The following is a 19,824-nucleotide window of genomic DNA, read 5'->3' as shown; positions in this document are numbered from 1 at the left end:
ACAACTAGGCTGTACAGTGTGTATCTCCCAAGGGACCTCTGGCTTGTTCAAGGACCTATATTTTTGGAACAACTCACATTCCTTACCTGGGTAAGTCTCTCAACATTTTCTCAGAGTATTTAAGGAACATCTCCTGATTATTTGTAATAATTTAGCAGCAGGTGCATTGCTTGTAGAGAGATTGAAAGCATAGACTATTTGATTCCCACAGCTGTAGAGACTTTGTAGAGCAGTAGCCCATGCAAAGAATCCTACCTGACGTGGTTACCATGACCATGTCCCTCCACCTTCACCTTTCACTAAAATCTGTCGGAAGTTTTTAAGGAACTCTCCAAAAGTAGGTCTTTGGAAAAAAGGCAAAAATGGAGCTTAAACTTTATTTAGTTTGAAAATACCTTGGAAAAAGTCACAAAAAGTAGGGGAGAGGAAATCTTTCAAAGCCTGGGGATGCATGGTGAGAGTAGAATTGAGTGAGCCTGGTGGAAATATTCTGCTTTTAAGGTAAAATCTACCCCATTCAAGTCAGTGGGGGGGGCCTTGTGTCTTAGCTACTTCAGTTCAAAGTCACATATTTAATTTGGTTAATGTTGAGTGTGAGTTTAAATCCACTAAAGGAAAAAAAATAAGAAGTTCAAGCTCAAATGTGCTATATGATTGTCACCACTATAATGTCAAAACATTACCTGCCATACCTGGGGTACAAGTTACTGCCTGGTTTAAGTATCGGAACATAACTGCAGTATCTCAGCTACCTCCATTTGGTAACTATTGACACATGACTTTTAATGATTGCTTCATTAAATTGTACCATATTGGAATATTATGTACTTATATTTTTAAGTTACAGATTTATGTGATATTCATTGTCTTATCATCTTGATCCCCATAGCATTTTAAAAATATATACTAATAGGGCCTGATGGTGCTCCCTTTGAAGTTTGCATAACTCCCATTGATTTCAAGGGGGAAGATTCAAGTTTCCCAGTGTTAAAATTTTCAAAATTTGTATGGAACCCAGATATTTTGGCAATAGGGGTCAGATGAACTTTCAAATATTCTCCAGCACCTGGAGCATTGTTTATAAAATACAACAATAAATGTAAAAAATAATGCTTTGGGGAGTACATAAATCTTAATAATAAATTGAGTGTAGTCATCTCAAATATCTGTTCCAAGCTATTAGCAAATATTAAAAACAATCAGTTGCACACCTAGTAAATTTCAAAATATTATGAGACATGCTTGCTTTAGTTACTGTAGGAAGTTCGTAAAGAACATCGTTTTGACTGCATTAGTGTTTGACAGGTTACAAGAAAGTGTTAAACTGTCACAGAAGTTTATAGAAATCAAAAGGAATTCAAGGTGGTAATTACACGGCAAAATCACAACTCTTCTTTTGTTAAAAGATGATGATTTTACAGGGAAGATGAGAAAAGAGTTCATACTGTTCTTTTTAGTCCTTTGTCTCAGTCTTTTGTTGTCTGAATAGTCTACCCAAGCAATGGTTGCAACAATATTATCATCGTAATAAAAACATTGTATACTTTGTTCCTAGCTATGAGATTATATTAAATAGATTTCGCCGAATGCCAGTCTATTATGTGCAGTTAAGATTTAATCTAATTTCATCTGTTAATTAGCTGTTTAAAATACTCTTTAAAAAAAAAAAAAAAAAAAAAAAAACCCTCAACACACAAATTCCAATACATTTGCTTGAAAAAAGATTCTCTTAATGAAACATTTATAGCCGCCTAATAAATAACAGTATTCTAAGATGTTGATATTAAGTGTTACACCTGCATGTAATTTTCAACCAGATCAATTTACCATACAGCCAGTCTTCCCTAGAGAAACTTTGCTGGCAGTAGCTCAAGAAGACCATTTAACCAAGATTATTCCAATGAGAAGCAAATGACTTAATAGTAGCTGAAAGCCCATGCTGTCTCATGGCTGGGGCAGTGGTGATTGGGTGCATTACCTTTGATACCACAAAGATGTGGGGATCCTTGGCATAGCATAGATACATGCCTAACTGCAGGCGTACATTGCATAGGAGTAATTCATAAGTCAAAATGGCTGAGAACGTAATTGGGTGGAGACAGACAGCAAATCCCAGTGATGACTGAACCTGCTGATGTTCTGAACAAAAAATAAATAAAGTGCTCTCGGCTATGCTTGAGGTGGTTTGCATTGTTTCACGCTGACTCAACAGACATTATAGGCTTCAGCATGACAATCCTGGAGTCTTCTTATGTAGATAGGCTATTAATCTGTCGCTTGTGATGTAATTCAGTAGTTGGTGTTACTAACTAAAAAAAGCCTATTGGTCCTTTAAAAATAAAAAAACTTGCATCTTTTTCAAGATCAAATGACTTCAGATTTTGCCAAACGTATTTGCAAAAAAAGTTCTTCCCTATGTAGTCTCATCTATATTGCCTTCCCCCTTTATCTTACACTCACAAGTTAAGTGAGGACGTAGAGGAAATTTATTTATCAAAAGAAGGTTTACGTCATTTCTTCTCATTGAAGTTGTATGCTTAAAAGCAGTAATATAAGATCTAACAGTCTCCCCAATATAAACCATAGCATAAGGGCATTTCAGTAGATTAACATTTAAAGGTGTTAATGGTTGGTGTGCATCTGTATTTAAAATGACTTGCGTTAAATAATGTTCAAGCTCTTAAATCAAACATGCTTGAAAAGAGACCATTAATGAAATCATGTTTTATATTTCTTTTTATAGTCAGCAACAATATACATACATCACAACTACCATAAACATTCACCTTTGTTGTTTAGAATTGATTTTATTGTAGTTCATACTTGAGAAGTCTTTTCAGATAAGACCTTTTTTCCTTGTGTAATGTTTGTAGAAAGTGTGGATTGAGTATACTACTACACTGTCCTTCTTTCTTCTCTCCCCTCTAACATCCTTTTTTGTGATTTTAAAATTAGTGAAGCTCTTCAGTTCCTACCCTTTTTTGTTCGTGAGCATCACCCAGCACACGCTGGTGCACATGCAAGTAAAACAAATGAAAACCATTGATATGTTACTATCTTGCTGCCTTTTTGCTTTAGGTGTATACATAGCCTATATATGGCCTTGCCAGTAATGTTAAACTTTGTGACTGAAGCAGTTGAACTGTCATTTTTTACAAACTTAAACAGAGTAAATATGGTTATTCATAGTATTTTGCAACTTCTCAGGTGTGCAACTATATTTTTGATACTTTTCATGATTTATAAAAGGAAACTCCATCCCTTTGTCTTTGACCAATGGAGGGCTTAAAGTAGTCACTAGAGCCCTGCAAATCCGTGGGTATCCGCTTTATATCCATGGACCATTTCTGTGGATACCAGTGTGGATGCGGATACAAATTTTGTATCCACGCAGGGCTCTGATAGTAAGAGTGGGTGGGTGGGCAGCTGTGAGGAACCATGATGCAGATCCTCCACCTGCCCTGGTCGGGGGGTGGGGGGGGGGGGTAGGGAAAGGGGCCAGGGGCTTCTCGGGCCCCACGTCCAGGGCAGGTGGAGGGTCCGCCGTGGCTCCCCACAGCTGCCTGCCCGGCTCTTACTATAACTGGGCTGCAGCTCGGAGCCACCCCCCTGGCCAGAACAGGTCGGGGAGAGCCGCGCTGGGAGCCTGGGTCCCTCCAGCTGCCCTGGGCGGGGCGCCGCTTGGGCCCTTCGCCCAGGGCAGGTAGAGGGTCCGCCACAGCTGCCAGCGCATCTCTTCCCGACCGGGGTCCGGGAGTGTGCCTCGGAGCCTCAGTCCGCAAATCCGTGGATGTGGATATCCGCAGATAATTTTTGCAGATCGCGGATCGGATGTGAATACACATTTGTGTATCCACGCAGGGCTCTAGTAGTCCCTATTCAAAAGGATTAGGCTCTGCTGCACTGAAGACCGTGTGAGCTCTGCTTTTTACTTTAATGGAAGCCAAACTGAACATGTAATCCCCCAATCCTGAAAACATTTAAGCCTGTGAATAGTCCCATTGAAGTTAATAGGACTCCCCATATATGAAAAGCCAAGCATGTATGTGTGCAGGATTAGCCCCTCCTCACCAAGGTTTTAAAACCTGGGTGCCTAAAATTAAACTCCTAAATTACCATAGAGAAACTGCCACATAACTATATTTAGGGATTGGCCTAATTTTCAAAGATACTGATCACCTGCAGTTCTTATTGACTTCAGTGAGGCTTGTAGACCCTCAGCACCTTTGCAAAATAGGCTACTTATATTGAAGTGCCTCAGTATAGTAATTTGGGAGTTTAACTTTAGGCTCCCAGGTTTGAAATGTTTGGCTTTACCATGGTACTGCACATACTGGTACAAATTGTAGCCAGAAATTTGCTCTGGTGTTTTTTTTTTTTTTTTTTTTTAAACAAAACCTACCTATCAAAGCAAGAGCTCAAACAAAATTACCAGCCACAGTTTATACATCAATTTATATAAAACAAGAAGTAAAGATGACTCTGCGAGTAAAATGTAAATACCAATTGTTTAGCCTTTTGAATTTGTAATTCTGCTTCTTTAAAGTAGATACCCTTTGCATTAAATACATTGCATAACCTCATGTAATAGTATTTAAAATTAACTTGAAATATTTCATTTTCATACAGGAAATGACAATGAGATGCACGAGAAAACTAAACAAGTGTAAGCTATCCATTTTTTCTTTTCCCCCTACTTCTTCCTCCAATTCCACTTAATGACAATAGGTCCCAAACCCCTATTTAGATGGGGATGGCTGCTGATGATTACAGTGCAGTTTTGTTTTTTTAACAGAGCTCTGTGTATATGTGGGAAGGGGAGGCTTTGTTAATCAGGTACTTAAAAGATGAGAAATCTGGAAACTGATATGGAGTATAGGGACTGTTATTTGATGTGATATCACTGCAGCACCAAAACAATGTTTTAAATAAAATAAAATAATTTTAGGTCTTAGACCTTAGTTCCTCCTGTGTTACTGATACATGGGACAGTCCAGTTTCTCCACTGATTATGGTCGCTTGCTAGTTGTGGTGGTTCTTGGAGTTTGTGCATTCAGTATCTTGTGTCACTATCTTCTGCCAGTTCTTCCTTAGCCTTCCTTGCTTTCTGTTTCCTCTCTCAAATATCCAATTAAGTGCTTGCTTACAATGTCTCCTATTTGTATTTGGTGGAAAAAACAGACGATGTAGCTAGATCATATGGTAACAGTCTTTTCATTACTCTAGTATCTCAGGAGGATGTTAAACAGAAGCTACTAAAGTTAGAAGTTTTAAAATCAGCAGCCCTGGATAACTTGCTTCCAAGACGTTAAAAAAGTTGCCTGAGTATCACACTGGACCATTAATAGTTGGTTTTCAGTAAGTCAGGAACACACCGTATGTTGCAGAAGAGTGGAAGAAAGCCAGTGTTGTGTCAATATTTAAAAAGGGTAAATGGGATGAAATAGGAGTATGAGACCATCTAGGTGGGCTCAGTGGATGATCCTGATGAGGATGCATGCTGGTGTCTCCTGGAGTCAGAGGCATGGTCCCAGTGCCTATGGTGACTTTGCCAGTCTATTGTACCCAGTAGCACAGTCTCAGGGTCCCCCACAGGATCAGGCCCTTAATACAGTACATGTTCTATTGTGCCATATTCATAAAGCTTGACCTCAAAAGTTGGCTGTTTATCCTATGGTTCTCTCCATGTAGAAAAGCAGCATTTGACTCAGTTTTTGATAGAGGCTCATGGATTAAGCATATTTATTTTTTATTTAAATGTTTTAAGAGATCATAAGTTTAGGCCTTAACGTATTTTGTATTAAATTTGGATTTCATTGTAAACAGGTTTATTTTTAAAAAGAAAAACTTATCATTTAAATAACAATCAAAAATCTGGTTTTAAAATACACCTCTACCTCGATATAATGCTGTCCTTGGGAGCCAAAAAAATCTTACCGAGTTATATCGAACTTGCTTTGATCCACCGGAGTGCGCAGCCCTGCGCGCCCCCCTCTCCCCCGAGCGCTGCTTTACCGCGAATATCGGGTCGCGTTATATCGGTGTAGAGGTGTATTCAACTTTTTTAACTTTAAAAAACTGACTTTCATCCCCCCAAGTGCAAATAAAATGTAATGAAAATAAATCCACTAGGCACAATATTAGAGATTTTAAGAGGTGTCTACTCTTTTTAAAGTAAGGCATTGTGTGGGTCTTGCCCTGTAAAAGATTTCTGGATTGTTATGAGAAAAGACAAACTTTTGCTATAGCAATTCGTGTTATGTTTGTATTTGTCGTTTCAGTAGGCTGTTGTCCCAAATATATGCTGCTGTTGTGGAGGCTGTCCTTGCTGGTATTGCATGCTATGCCAAAACTTCCAATGCAACCAAGGTAATTTAAAATGCCTGTCCTGTATCTTGTAGCAGCAATTAACTTGTTGGCATTGTCTTCAGAATGTTACATACATCTGGCTTTAAGTAATACCTTCTGAATAAAATCCCACCATTTTTTTTTCCTTTTTGGCTTGTATATACATTACAGTAAAGTTCATATAGTCTTTAATTTTGTCTAAACTGGGTTATTTGACCTCAATTGCAAGTTACTTTTCATTGGTAAGGTGACCTCCAGCAGGACTTTCTGAAATGTCCGTTTTAATTAGTGCTGTTTCAAAGTTTTACGCATACAAGATGTGTGTCTGACCTTGTGAAGTTTGTTAGTAATCTGGGCACTCAGTAGTCTGGCTCAACTATGGTATTGTGCCTCTACTGCCCAGGATATGGTTTCTGTTCAACATCTGCATGCACATCTAAGTTAATGGGAATTCTGTAAGCATATATATAATTTCTTTTGTTTTTATTTATTTATTTATTTATTTTTATTTGCAGGCAAAAGAAACAGCAGAAGAAATTCTTATGTCTATGCTTGATTCCTTTCATCTAACACAATTTAAAACTGCATTACGGTATGTAACTTTCGATATTTATTAGCTTTTCTGCTCATATTGTCTTAACTCAGTTGTTTTCTTTGGGGAAAAGTTTCACTTAAAACATATTTCTTGTTTTTAAATTTGATTACTAAATTGCAGATTTAAATTGAATTGGTAGAATAATAATTTCATTTTTCTTCCTCTACACATTCTCCTAGCCACTTGGAAAGTTATTTTAGCCTTAAAACTGTGATCAGTTTCTTTGCATGTAGTTTAGCATGTAAAAATATGATATGATTCAAGCATGATCTACATTTATAGCAGTGTGTAGGGTACAGACACTACATGCCCAGCTAGGACAGGTATAAAAAGCAGTATACGGTGAGGCACCGCTTAATAGAGTAGAGCATAGCGCCCTCCACGTCTGAACCCTAGGGAATATAGATGGCTCTCTATATGCCCAAACAGTGCCTCCCATGTCTACACTGCTATTTTTAACAGTGTAGTGTCCTGCAATTTCTCCCCTGCTGGAGTCTTTCTCCACCACAATGAAAGACTCTAGGAACAGGGAAAGGTTGTCGTAGCTTTTCCCCAATGCCTTCCCCCTGCCAGAGCCTTTCACTGCCACACATAGCTACACATTCCCTACATGCTACTGCAAGTATAGACAAGCGTAGTCATTAGCAGATCTCTAGGAATAAAAAAAGCATTTTAACTGGGTACTTTCTTTATTTTTTTTGTACACAGCTCCAAAATAGCTTTTCAGATTCAAGCTGTGAATAATCATGGAAGGTCAGTATTATTTTATGTTTCATATGGGAAATAAGTAATTTTAATGCTAGTCAGCAACCTAGTATTTTTAGCCTTCACAAAACACATTAGAGAAGACATTATGATCTTTAAGTTTGTTATAGCAAATGAGGGCAACCATTAAATGCCTTAGCATTTGTATACAGAGGCAATTTAATGGCTTGTTATCCTTCTGTGTGTATTTATATTTTTATGGAATCTTAGTAGCACTTTAAAAATGAAACAGCTGGGTAGAGCATCTTTATTATCTCTGTTAATATATAGGAGCAGCAGGCGCACATTAAGAGTTTTCATTTAAAAATAAATTGGTTTGAAGTAAGTTTTTTCTTCTCTAACTTATGGCATCTTACATTTTGCCACATTGTCTAAAACCAAATTTTACCTGATTGACTAAAATGCCCTAGAGGGATAGGACACTTCTTTCAAGTAGAAATAGTTATTTTGGATGGGTATTGTAAACTCTCATTTAAATTATCTAGTCTTTAAATATTGAAATATTATTCTGTTTTAGAATTATTCCATTGGATAATGAGGATAGCCTGTACTTAGTTAAAACGGTAAGTAGAACTATTCTGTGCTGTGCAGTAACTTCCAATGATGGGTATTTCTAAATCTTGTAGTAATCTCTACCACGGTGAACTACTATATATAAATTTAAAGATCTCTTTATAAAAAAATCACTTAAGATGTCAAAAGAATGCAGTAAGGGATTAGATCGACTTATTTTTGTAAGATTTTTGAGTTCAGTAAACAGCAACAAATCTCTGCTGTCTTTGGTAGATGGCTTTTGGATGCAAGAACTGGTTAGCTCCTGATGTGTTTGGGAGCTTGGCCCAATAGATAGGGCAGGGAACTTGGGCTTAGGAGACCTGAATTTGATTCCATTGGCTGAACCAGAGTTCTTACCCTTGCTGTACTTGTGTGGCCTTGGGCAAGACACTTAACTTCTTTGTTTTATTTTCCCCATATGTAAATAGGGATGATACTTATCTCTTTGAAGAGCTTTAAGGTCTATGCATGAAACTTGTTTCATTAGTGCTAAGTATTTAAATGCTAAAAGACTCGTTTTTTGTTGTTGTTGTTTGTTTGTTTTTTTTACAAGAATCAATGGCTGGAAATTAAAGCCAGACTAATGAAAATTAGAAATAAGGCACACATTTTTAAGAGTGATGGTTACTGACCATTGAACAAATGACCAAGGGAAGTGGTGGATTCTTCATTTTAGTGTCTTCAAATCTAGAAAGGCATCCCGTCTTGAAGATATACTTTAGCCAAACACAAGTTACTGGCCTCATTAGAGGTAATTGGGTGAAATTTAATGGCCTGTGTTATACAATGGTCAGAGTACATGATCCAGTGGTCTCTTCTGGCTTTAAAATCTGCATATCAGTGTTTCCCAGAGTGAGGCTTTTTTCAGCATTGGAGATGAAAGAAAATTGGGCATGATTCCAGCACTCTCCAGCCCCCACTACAAATGGAAGACACTGGGGAGTAAGTGCAAAAAAGGGTAGACGTTTAAAACCTGAATGCAAACAAATGGAGCGGGGGGGGGGAGATTAGGATTGGAAGAAAACAAAAAAGTAGCAAGGTGTGGGTTAAGGTACAAGGGAACCTAGGTCTAATACACAAATCCTTAAAAAGGTTGGAAACTACTTAGCATGAATCTGGCTTTTAAAAAAATGCAAATATTTTTGGCATTTAGGACCATCTTTGGGTGAGAGCTGTTGCAGTAATTTATTTCTTCTTCAGTCTCTGCACATTCACTCTTGTGGAATTGCACATCCTGGTGATGAGCTAGTTAGTTGTGAGAATGTGCGATCCCACAAGCATGAATGCACAGAGACAACTGGCAAGTAACCTCTGTCTTGATGATCTAAGTATTAAAGAACAATAACAAGATTTTCAAAAGATGCAGTAGTAACACTGAAGTCCAGATTCCTTACTTAATGTGGACATATGGCAACAGTTGCAACTTAAATCTTGCGTCTGTTTTTTCTCTCTTTTCCTGCAAAACTGAAAATTCAGCCATAGTGTGTACAGTTATGTATGAACTGCTTGCCCTGCATGGCTGGCTGTCTTGAGCTGCTCCACCTCCCTCCTTGTTTCCCTGGGCAGTGGGTTGGAGAGGGCCTGGAGAAACCTGGGGAATTTGAGAACGCAGCCATGAAGCTCTGGCTTCAGAATTAAAGTATTTACATAGCAGGAGTTCCACAATTCAGATCCTGTGAACTTTATACTCCAACCTAGTTCACAATTGTGGTGCTCATGGTGCTGCCATCATCATGAATAAGTTGGATTACGACCAAGAGGCTCCTAGACAGCTCTCTAACACCACATTCTACAAGCCATTATCCTCTGATCCCACTGAGGATTACCTAAAGAAACTGCACCATCTGCTAAAAAAACTCCCTGACAGAGCACAGGAACAAATCTGTACAGACACATGCCTAGAACCCCGACCAGGGGTATTCTATTTGCTACCCAAGATCCATAAACCTGGAAATCCTGGACGCCCCATCATCTCAGGCATTGGCACCCTAACATCAGGATTGTCTGGCTATGTGGACTCTCTCCTCAGGCCCTACGCTACCAGCACTCCCAGCTATCTTCGAGGCACCACTGATTTCCTGAGGAAACTACAATCCATCGGTGATCTTCCAGAAAACACCATCCTGGCCACTATGGACGTAGAAGCCCTCTACACCAATATTCCACACAAAGATGGACTACAAGCTATCGGGAACAGTATCCCTGATAATGTCACAGCTAACCTGGTGGCTGAACTTTGTGACTTTGTCCTCACCCACAACTATTTCACATTTGGGGACAATATATACCTTCAAGTCAGCAGCACTGCTGTGGGTACCCGCATGGCCCCACAGTATGCCAACATTTTTATGGCTGACTTAGAACAACGCTTCCTTAGCTATCGTCCCCTAACGCCCCTACTCTACTTGCGCTACATTGATGACATCTTCATCATCTGGACCCATGGAAAGGAAGCCCTTGAGGAATTCTACCATGATTTCAATAATTTCCATCCCACCATTAACCTCAGCCTAGATCAATCCACACAAGCGGTCCATTTCCTGGACACTACTGTGCTAATAAGCGATGATCACATAAATACCACCCTATACCGGAAACCTACTGATCGCTACACTTACCTACATGCCTCTAGCTTCCATCCAGGACACACCACAAGATCCATTGTCTACAGCCAAGCTCTAAGATACAACCGCATTTGCTCCAATCCCTCAGACAGAGACAAGCACCTACAAGATCTCTATCAAGCATTCTTAAAACTACAATACCCACCTGCTGAAGTGAAAAAACAGATTGACAGAGCCAGACGAGTACCCAGAAGTCACCTCCTACAAGACAGGCCCAACAAAGAAAATAACAGAATACCACTAGCTGTCACCTTCAGCCCCCAACTAAAACCTCTCCAGCGCATCATCAAAGATCTACAACCTATCCTGAAAGATGATCCTTCACTCTCTCAGATCTTGGGAGACAGACCTGTCCTCGCTTACAGACAACCCCCCAACCTGAAGCAAATACTCACCAGCAACCACACGTCACTGAACAAAAACATTGACCCAGGAACCTATCCTTGCAACAAAGCCCGATGCCAACTCTGTCCACATATCTATTCAAGTGACATCATCATAGGACCTAACCACATCAGCCATACCATCAGGGGCTCGTTCACCTGCACATCTACCAATGTGATATGCCAGCAATGCCCCTCTGCCATGTACATTGGCCAAACCGGACAGTCTCTGCGCAAAAGAATTAATGGACACAAATCTGACATCAGGAATCATAATACTCAGAAACCAGTGGGAGAACACTTTAACCTGTCTGGTCATTCAATGACAGACCTGCAGGTGGCTATTTTACAACAGAAAAGCTTCAAAAACAGACTCCAACGAGAAACTGCTGAACTCGAATTGATATGCAAATTAGACACAATCAATTTAGGTTTGAATAAAGACTGGGAATGGCTGAGCCATTACAAACATTGAATCTATCTCCCCATGTAAGTACTCTCACACTTCTTATCAACCTGTCTGTACTGGGCTATCTTGATTATCACTTCAAAAGTTTTTTTTTTCTCTTACTTAGTTGGCTTCTCAGAGTTGGTAAGACAGCTCCCACCTGTTCATGCTCTCTGTATGTGTGTGTGTATATATATATCCTCAATATATGTTCCATTCTATGCATCCGAAGAAGTGGGCTGTAGCCCACGAAAGCTTATGCTCAAATAAATTTGTTAGTCTCTAAGGTGCCACAAGTACTCCTGTTCTTTTTGTGGATACAGACTAACACGGCTGCTACTCTGAAACCATCTTATTTTAAAGAATTCCCAAACAAAAACTGTTAGTTTATAGTTAAGGATTTAAGTACCTTTTGAAACCACACAAGCTTACAAATCATTCAAGAAACCCAAATGCTAAAAAATATTGAAATCACAAACTAAGGTAACAAACCGTTGTTATGCTTTTTATAGATACATGCATAAACTGTAGACTTATTTGTGCTTATTCTATACCTTAGGTATAGAAGTTTTAACTTCATTATTTGTCTTGGTTTTAAGTTAATTTTTTATACAGTTTGATATGAGACTGATATAACACTAGGAAAAAAACAGCTTCCTGTAGAATCAGTTTAGTATTTTATCATGTGACTAATGTGGCTGTTCTTTAATTGATGTAGTCCTTGTTTATCCCTTGGTCCTAAAGTCTCTTAGCTATCAGCTTTTATGCCTCCATTTTTCCATATCTGCATAAATAGAGTCCATGCGTTGAGGCTTGGCATAATATTTTATGGGATGAGACATTTCATTGTTGCTTCTTCATAGGTGGTGTATTTGATAAACAGGGTAGTAGAGTTAAGTTTGATCTAAAGAGACGTTTTCTCTTGAGCAATATTCTCACTAAAATGTTCTAATAAAACGTGAACTCTGTTAATAGAACTGAACAGTTCTTGTTCATTTCCACTGTAATCTAGCATAGTTTTTATGTTCGCACTGGTTAGTTTATACTTGGGATTAAGAATTGGGTAGTATATTTAGGAGTGAGGAGATGACATTTTCAGAGTGAAGCTGATTCAGACACAATTCAGTTTTGAGCTGTGAGATTTAAGAGATGATGATTTGAGGCAACGCATTCTAGTTACATTTGTTAAAATCCCTGGGTACGCCATTTCCCTTTGTCTGTGGAAGTATATCCTCTCAAGCAGCTAAAATTGGAACTCTGTTTTGATTCTAACAACATTTTAGATAAAAATTGAAAAATTATAAAAGGCTGTCCTACCTCTCCTCCCTTCTCCCTCCCCATTTGCTACAGGCGGCTATGACAATCTATGACATTCCAGATTTACTCGGAGGAAGGGGATGCTTGGGATCTGTTGTCTTCTCAGAATCATTTCTGGCATCACAGATATTTATAAAGGAAAAAGGTAACTTTCAAGCTCTTGCATGCACATTACTATCTCTTAATGTTGTTTTTATCAATTCATAATGTAATTAAATGGAGTAGTAAAGTAACTTCTTGTATGTTATCACTGCTATTTTGAAGATTTTAGTAAGTAAAGACCTAACTAAAAACTTTAATTTGCTAGTAATCTAAGGAATCCAGTTGTTTAATTTTAAGGGCGAAGATTGCATTCATTTTTCCTCTGCAGCTAATCTAAGGGACTCGTTTGTTTCCGCTATCAGCTTCATAGGATTGCTAGACAAAAGAATCTCATGCATAATTGCCTTCTCAGCTTTTCAGTCTTATTGATGTTCTTGTATTATAAAAAAGGACAAATAGAAGCACCTGATTTACCTTCCCTATACCTTTCATTATTTTATATATAGTTTTCTCACCCCGTAGTATTTATCTCAAAGCTAGAAACGAGTAAATGAAAATTAAAAATTAACTGGATGCAACTTTTATTTGTTTTTTAGAACAGTCTTGATTTAAAATACAGGATAGTAGGTAACCTTCAACCAGCTTCAAACCCCACTAGATATTTTCCACAGTGCTGGAGTCGAAAAAAGCCAAAGGCTTTGGTAACAAAGCCATTTGTTAGGAATTCCTATAGCATAAGATAGAAAATTTGCTCAAGACATTGGGTTCTAACCAAGTGGATCATTCTTTTTTGCCATGTGAGGAGGGTTTTATCTGATTCTTGTGGATTGCTAACTCTTTAATAAAAAAAAAAAAAAAAAGCGCACCCTAATACCAATATTACGTATGCGGAAGTGTTCTGTTTAATCTTAGTCAGGACTGTTTTTTCCCAAAGCTGAACTCCATTTTTCCTTGCTTTCCCAGCTCCACAAGAGGAGAAAGGGGGAAAATGTAAAACATGTTTAGCCGAGGCAGTAGTGGGAGTCAAAGGGAGAAAATAAACAGCTGAAGGGTTGAGGGACTTTGGCAAAAAGGGAAAGGCAAATAAGAATCCTAGAGAGGAATGAGGACTGTTAATCAGTGTGCTCTGCAGTATTTCTGATGGATGGATGATTGTCCTGAAAAGGTTGGGAACCCTGTCATGTAAGGAACACCGATCATTTAGAGAATCAGTATTTTATAAGTAATAGCAACTTGAAATCCTCATTGCTGGTAGTGGAGACTAATAGGAAAATAAGGTGATTTGATAAGCTATGTAAATAGTTCAGAAGGAATACTACTTCTGTTTTATTTTTTACATTTGCTTTCCTACAGATGGCAGTATTAATACAGAAACCAGCTACATCATTCTTACTGCAGCTATCCCAAGATATGTTTCTTGGCTGGTTAGTATAGTGCAACTTAAGTATTTCATACCCTGTAAGTTTTGTAAATGCATTCCACTAGAATAAAAAATAGGTAAATATAAACATAGAAAGTATGTGTGAATACTCTAACTCCATTTATTGGTAAGTAACACTCCTTTTAAAGAATCTGAAAATGGCTTATGCTGAAGGTATTTAGTCATTCTAGCAATCTTAAATGTAAAAGTAACTGTTGTACAGTTTATCCAAGCTGACAGGTCTGATTTTTGAGAAGTGAATATAATTTGTTGGGCATTTTATAGCACTTGGATAGCTAACGTGACTTGTTGTCAGTGTAGAACTGCTTCTATAAAATTGGAGGTCTGAGGCCAGATCCTCAGTTCGTGTAGCTCCTGTGAAGTCAGTGGAGCTATGCTGGTTTACATCAGCTGAGGATCTGATCCCTGGGGGAGTCTACTAAAAATTATCTGAGGAAGGAGTCTCTTTCTCCAGCCCTATTATACCACTTTGGCCTTTAGAGGCTGCTTTACCTGGAGCAGACCCTTGGATGCCAAAGTTACGCAGTGGGTTGTTTTGGCCCCCACAGCAACGCAGAATTGGAAAGGTGCAAAAGTGGCTTAAAGCACAGAATCTGGACCCCCACCTTTGAATATCATTAGTCACCCAGTGCTGTCACTAAAGCTGTATAAAGAGCATTTGTTTCCCATGAATGTTGAGCAGCATTTTTATTATTAAAGCAAGTTTAAAATCAGATCATTAATCCATTGTGAATATAAATGGAAAATGCAATTTGGTTTTGCCTGCAGGTAGAAGATAATGAAGTGAAACTGTCTGAAAAGGCGCAGCAAATAGTGAAGGTATGTAATGATATAGTGCTTAAACTATCTGCTAATCCAAGGTAAACTTGTTTAGTCAAAACATAAAAGTGATGTTTTCAAGATCTGATAATCACAAATAACTTGGGCTGTCAAGCAATTTAAAAAAATCACAATTAATTGCACGGTTAAACAATAATAGAATACCATTTATTTAAATATTTTTGGATGTTTTCTACATTTTCAAATATATTGATTTCAATTACAACACAATATTTATTTTTGATTACAAGTGTTTGCACTGTAAAAAGACATAAGAAATAGTATTTTTCAATTCACCTAATACAAGTAGTGTAATGCAATCTCTTTATTATGAAAGTTGAACTTGCAAATATAGAATTATGTACAAAAATACTGCATTCAAAAATAAAACAATGTAAAATTTTAGAGCTTGCAAGTCCACTCAGTCCTATTTCTTGTTCAGCCAATTGCTCAGACGAACATTTGTAAGTTGCACTTTCAGGAGAAAGAGATTGCACTACAGTACTTGTATGAGGTGAACTGAAAAATACTATTTCTTCTGTTTAGCATTTTTACAGTGCAAATATTTGTAATTAAAATATACACTTTGATTTCAATTACAAAACAGAATACGATATATATGAAAATGTAGAAAAACATCCAAAATATTTAATAAATTTCAATTGGTAGTCTCTTGTTTAACAGTGCGATTAAAACTGCGATTAATCAACAGCCCTACAAATAACGTGTACTCCTATAATGGACTATGCATAATGTATTTTTTGATTAGTCTTTCTGTATATAAGGAAGTTTGTTCTTTCTCTCCCCCTTTTCCCCCCTGCCTTCAAACTACATTGTACAAAAATAAGATTATGACTGTGAAGCAGGGCTTTGGAGCTGTGCTCCGGCTCCGTTCCAGCTCCAGGCAAAAACCTGCCGCTCCACTTCTCTGGAGCTGCTCCGGGCTCCACTCCAAAGCCCTGGATATGACAGAAACTCAGTTTTAGGTTTTCTTTACTGCAAACAAGCCACTAAAAACTAATATCAAAGAGAGTTCTATTAATCAGTCGTCTTTGGAATGTTGGTTTTAAATAATGTTACCCCCTGAGTGCAGTTATCAAAAATATGTATTGAAAAGATCAATATTACTATACATATATATTTTTTTAATTTATAGCAGGCTATATGCCTGCAATAAATAACTAGAGAGAGAGAGAGAGAGAGAGAGGAAGTATGAAAAAAAAATTGTGTAGCATCTGGAAATATCTAAAAAACCTTTAGTTTTTCCATCTGTGATTTAATTTGTAGTTGCCATAACCTTTCAATATAAGTAAATTTTTGTGATTTATGTTCCTATTAAACTGTATAACATGCTTTTAGTTCAGTAGACTGATAATATAAAAACTAAAAGTCCATGCTCTGTGAATGTGAAAAATAATTTAATAGGTTTTATTTTACAAAACTGTGTGTGGGGGAAGCACTTTTTAAAATGATACTCCAGACCTTTGTTGTGCCATTAAAAGCCACCTTATCTTCGGATATGCAGAGATTAGGTGCAATACTTACAAAGTTAATCAGAAAGGGTCTAATGCACTGATCTAGCTTTTCTCAATTTAAACCTTTACCATTTACTTGTTTTTGCTTTATCTGTTATTTCTGTAATTCAGTCCTTTAATGGTCTGACAAGAACTCTACAAATATTTATAAATTGTACTTTTAATAAAATATTAAAAGCCTTTATTTTTATTCAGAATTGTATTTACAGAACAGAATTTGGTCTTATATAGAGCATTTTTTGTAATCCAGGTACTTAAATAACAAATAGTAATCTAGTGACTGTGTAGACAAATGGAGTAGCTGTTATGCACTTAGCAGTAGCTGTCTCATAAGTTTGAACGCCAGCAACTGTTTAATGAAAGAGGAAAATATTGGCCACAAAACTAGACACCTTCTATATCTGAGTACTATCTTTTAACTTGCATTTGTAGAGTCACCAGAGAAGCGCAAAGGGGGCTTCTCTTTTTGAGGGATGGTATATTTTAATGCAAACCCATCCTCTTACTGCGTAATGTAAATCCAGTGTGTAAAATGGGATAAAACTTGGTCAGGTTCAGAGTGAATAGTCACCATCACCAATACAGTCTATAATGTTACAGTAAAACATTCTGCTTCCTTTTTAGGAAGATGAATCCTTCCTAGGCACTTTCCTCACAGGAGGTGATGGAGCATATATTTATTCTAGCAGTTCACAGGTCATGCCTGAGGAAGGTGAGTTTTGTTTTCTTTTGTAAGTGTTAAAGAATAGTTCAGCATTCTAAGGGCATGTCTACTCTTACTTCCGGAGCAATCAATCCAGAGGCGGTCGATTTATCGCATCTAGTGAAGATGTGATAAATCAACCGCCGAGCGCTCTCCCGTTGACTGGAGCGAGAGGCACAGGCAGAGTCGACAGGGGAGCGTCAGCAGTCGACTTACCGCAGTGAAGACACCGTAGTAAGTAGATCTAAGTATGTCCACTTCAGCTACGTTATTCATGTAGGTGAAGTTGTGTAACTTAGATCGATTTCCCCCTCCATCCCCTCCCCCCCTCCCGTGTAGACCAGGCCTAGTAGTTACACAAATCTAGAAGATGTGAATCATGTAGTGAACTAGGCCCTTCCTTGGGTTGACAAGCTACACATGAGGCAAATTATAGATATGGTATACTTATGCTTGGCTTGAAACTCCAAGTCTTCTGCTTCCTTGTTCCTACTGAAACTTTTGCTTCCCTGGAGCGTCTGTCCCTCATCCTAACCCTTCCCCAGTGTAATCCTTACTGCTTTGAAGAAACTTTGGCTGCTGCATTTCCATTGAAACCACAGAGAAATCCTTGATGTTCCTGGTCCCTCTCTGCTCCAGCTAAAACCATCCCTTCCTAGTATCGCACGTGATTTTTGCCATCTGTCTCTGAAGAAACAGCAGACTGTCTTTTGCTTTCTTTTTCCTGCATAAGATAAACTGATGAACCAAGAGACTCAACGTCTATATTTTCAACTGAAACAAATTCAGAATAACGCTATTATTACTGTGAGGACTTTTCCTTTTTTTCCTGGCATTATATTGATATTCTCTGCTTCATTTGTTTCTTTTCATATTTTAAGTCTGGAAGCTCACAAAGCAGTATGTTCATAAGCAGCAAACTATAATTTATATATTAAGATATTTAAGGCAAATTCACTTTGTCCTTCTGTCCAGAGAAGAGAAATTTTATTATGGTGCCAAAATACGAGATAAAGATGCTGGAGAATTTACATCTTCTCCAGTGCTTGGCAGAAGTTGAAAACTTGGTTAGGGAAAACAGTCCTGCAGCAGTCTAGTAATATCTATTCAACATCTTATTTAATAGTAGATATAGAGATAAGGTGAAAATAGCATGATGTGCCTTGTGCTTAATAATTTTCAGATTGCAAGTTTGAGTTTAGGCTGACTACAAGGTGGAGAAATGTATTAAGCCACCCATAGCAATGTTGTGCAAAATGAGCTTTGGGTCTCTTTATAGTGTGGGAAGAGAATAATAGTGGTTTTGGGTTTGTTTTTTTTAAACTGTTTAGCAATGTCTGCCAAATGAGATTTTCTTCTATTTTGTGAGATCTGTTAGATTACATCTTTTTTGATCTCTCTGTATGATAGTCACATGCATAAGAGGAATGCTAGAGAGCATTTATTCATAGAAAATATAAATACAAACTTCAAAACCAGTATTCTCTCCCATTAATTGTAATATTTTAAGTTAAATAGTCAATTGTGTTCACAAAAACAATGCTGAGATATCACTTTAACTACCTAGCTGTACTATGAATGTCCTACTTTGAAACCTGCTCATTTGTTTTGTATTGGTGTTTTCTTTTTGGAATAGAATGCTAAAGATTTTGTATCCATAAACTTCTGTTTTGTTCTCTTTCAAGAGAGAAGGTATTAAGACACCTATTGTTTCATTATACCATAATTTGATAGACTGTGTGTGATGTATATCCTATTTAATCCTCTCTCTCAATTCTCTTCCTTACTTTTGTCTTAATTTAGTCTCCCCCTTCCATAGAGAAATAGATAATTATTCCTACTCCTCTTGAACATTCTTTTACTTCTCTTCCTTTTCTTCTTCCTCATATGTGCTTTTCTTCTAGAGTGCTGCCCTGCTCCCCTGGATGGAATGGCTATTAGTAGTGGCTCTGGTCCCATTGGTAGTTCCTGGTCTCTTTTTAGCAAGAGCAGTTTTGCTTATGTCAGCTCGTGGTTCCTTTCCTTCTCTTATTTAACAGCTGAGCTCCTTCTTTAGAACTGCTTTTGTTTAGCTGTTGTGATAACTAGGCTGTCTCCTCCTTCTTTCCAGCTGCTTCCACAGGCCATCCAGGTTTTCTTAAGAGCCTGGATGCCTGTAAAATCAGCTGGAAACTAGGAGGGGGAGACAGTACTGTGTGACCTACTGACTGTTACTGGATCACCAGCAAGTTGGAAAATTGCTGACCAAA

At 37.8% G+C, this 19,824-nt stretch overlaps 1 protein-coding gene across 1 annotated transcript in view; it reads left to right on the top strand.

Annotated features, from left to right (window-relative positions):
- DNAAF9 (dynein axonemal assembly factor 9) overlaps positions 1–19,824 on the top strand; it is a 131,069-nt gene that overhangs the window by 63,935 nt on the left and 47,310 nt on the right. The window contains exons 11-20 of the mRNA XM_065405753.1: positions 9–90; positions 4,630–4,666; positions 6,282–6,369; positions 6,864–6,940; positions 7,652–7,696; positions 8,226–8,271; positions 13,069–13,180; positions 14,431–14,501; positions 15,287–15,337; positions 17,497–17,584. Of these exons, the coding sequence (XP_065261825.1) occupies positions 9–90; positions 4,630–4,666; positions 6,282–6,369; positions 6,864–6,940; positions 7,652–7,696; positions 8,226–8,271; positions 13,069–13,180; positions 14,431–14,501; positions 15,287–15,337; positions 17,497–17,584 (697 nt within the window). The remainder of the gene's footprint in view (positions 1–8; positions 91–4,629; positions 4,667–6,281; positions 6,370–6,863; positions 6,941–7,651; positions 7,697–8,225; positions 8,272–13,068; positions 13,181–14,430; positions 14,502–15,286; positions 15,338–17,496; positions 17,585–19,824) is intronic.

The sequence above is a fragment of the Emys orbicularis genome, chromosome 5, assembly GCF_028017835.1.
Source record: "Emys orbicularis isolate rEmyOrb1 chromosome 5, rEmyOrb1.hap1, whole genome shotgun sequence".
Taxonomy (NCBI): Eukaryota; Metazoa; Chordata; order Testudines; family Emydidae; genus Emys; species Emys orbicularis.
Note: the sequence above shows the minus strand (reverse complement) of the source record. Positions and strands in the feature narration are given on the sequence as shown.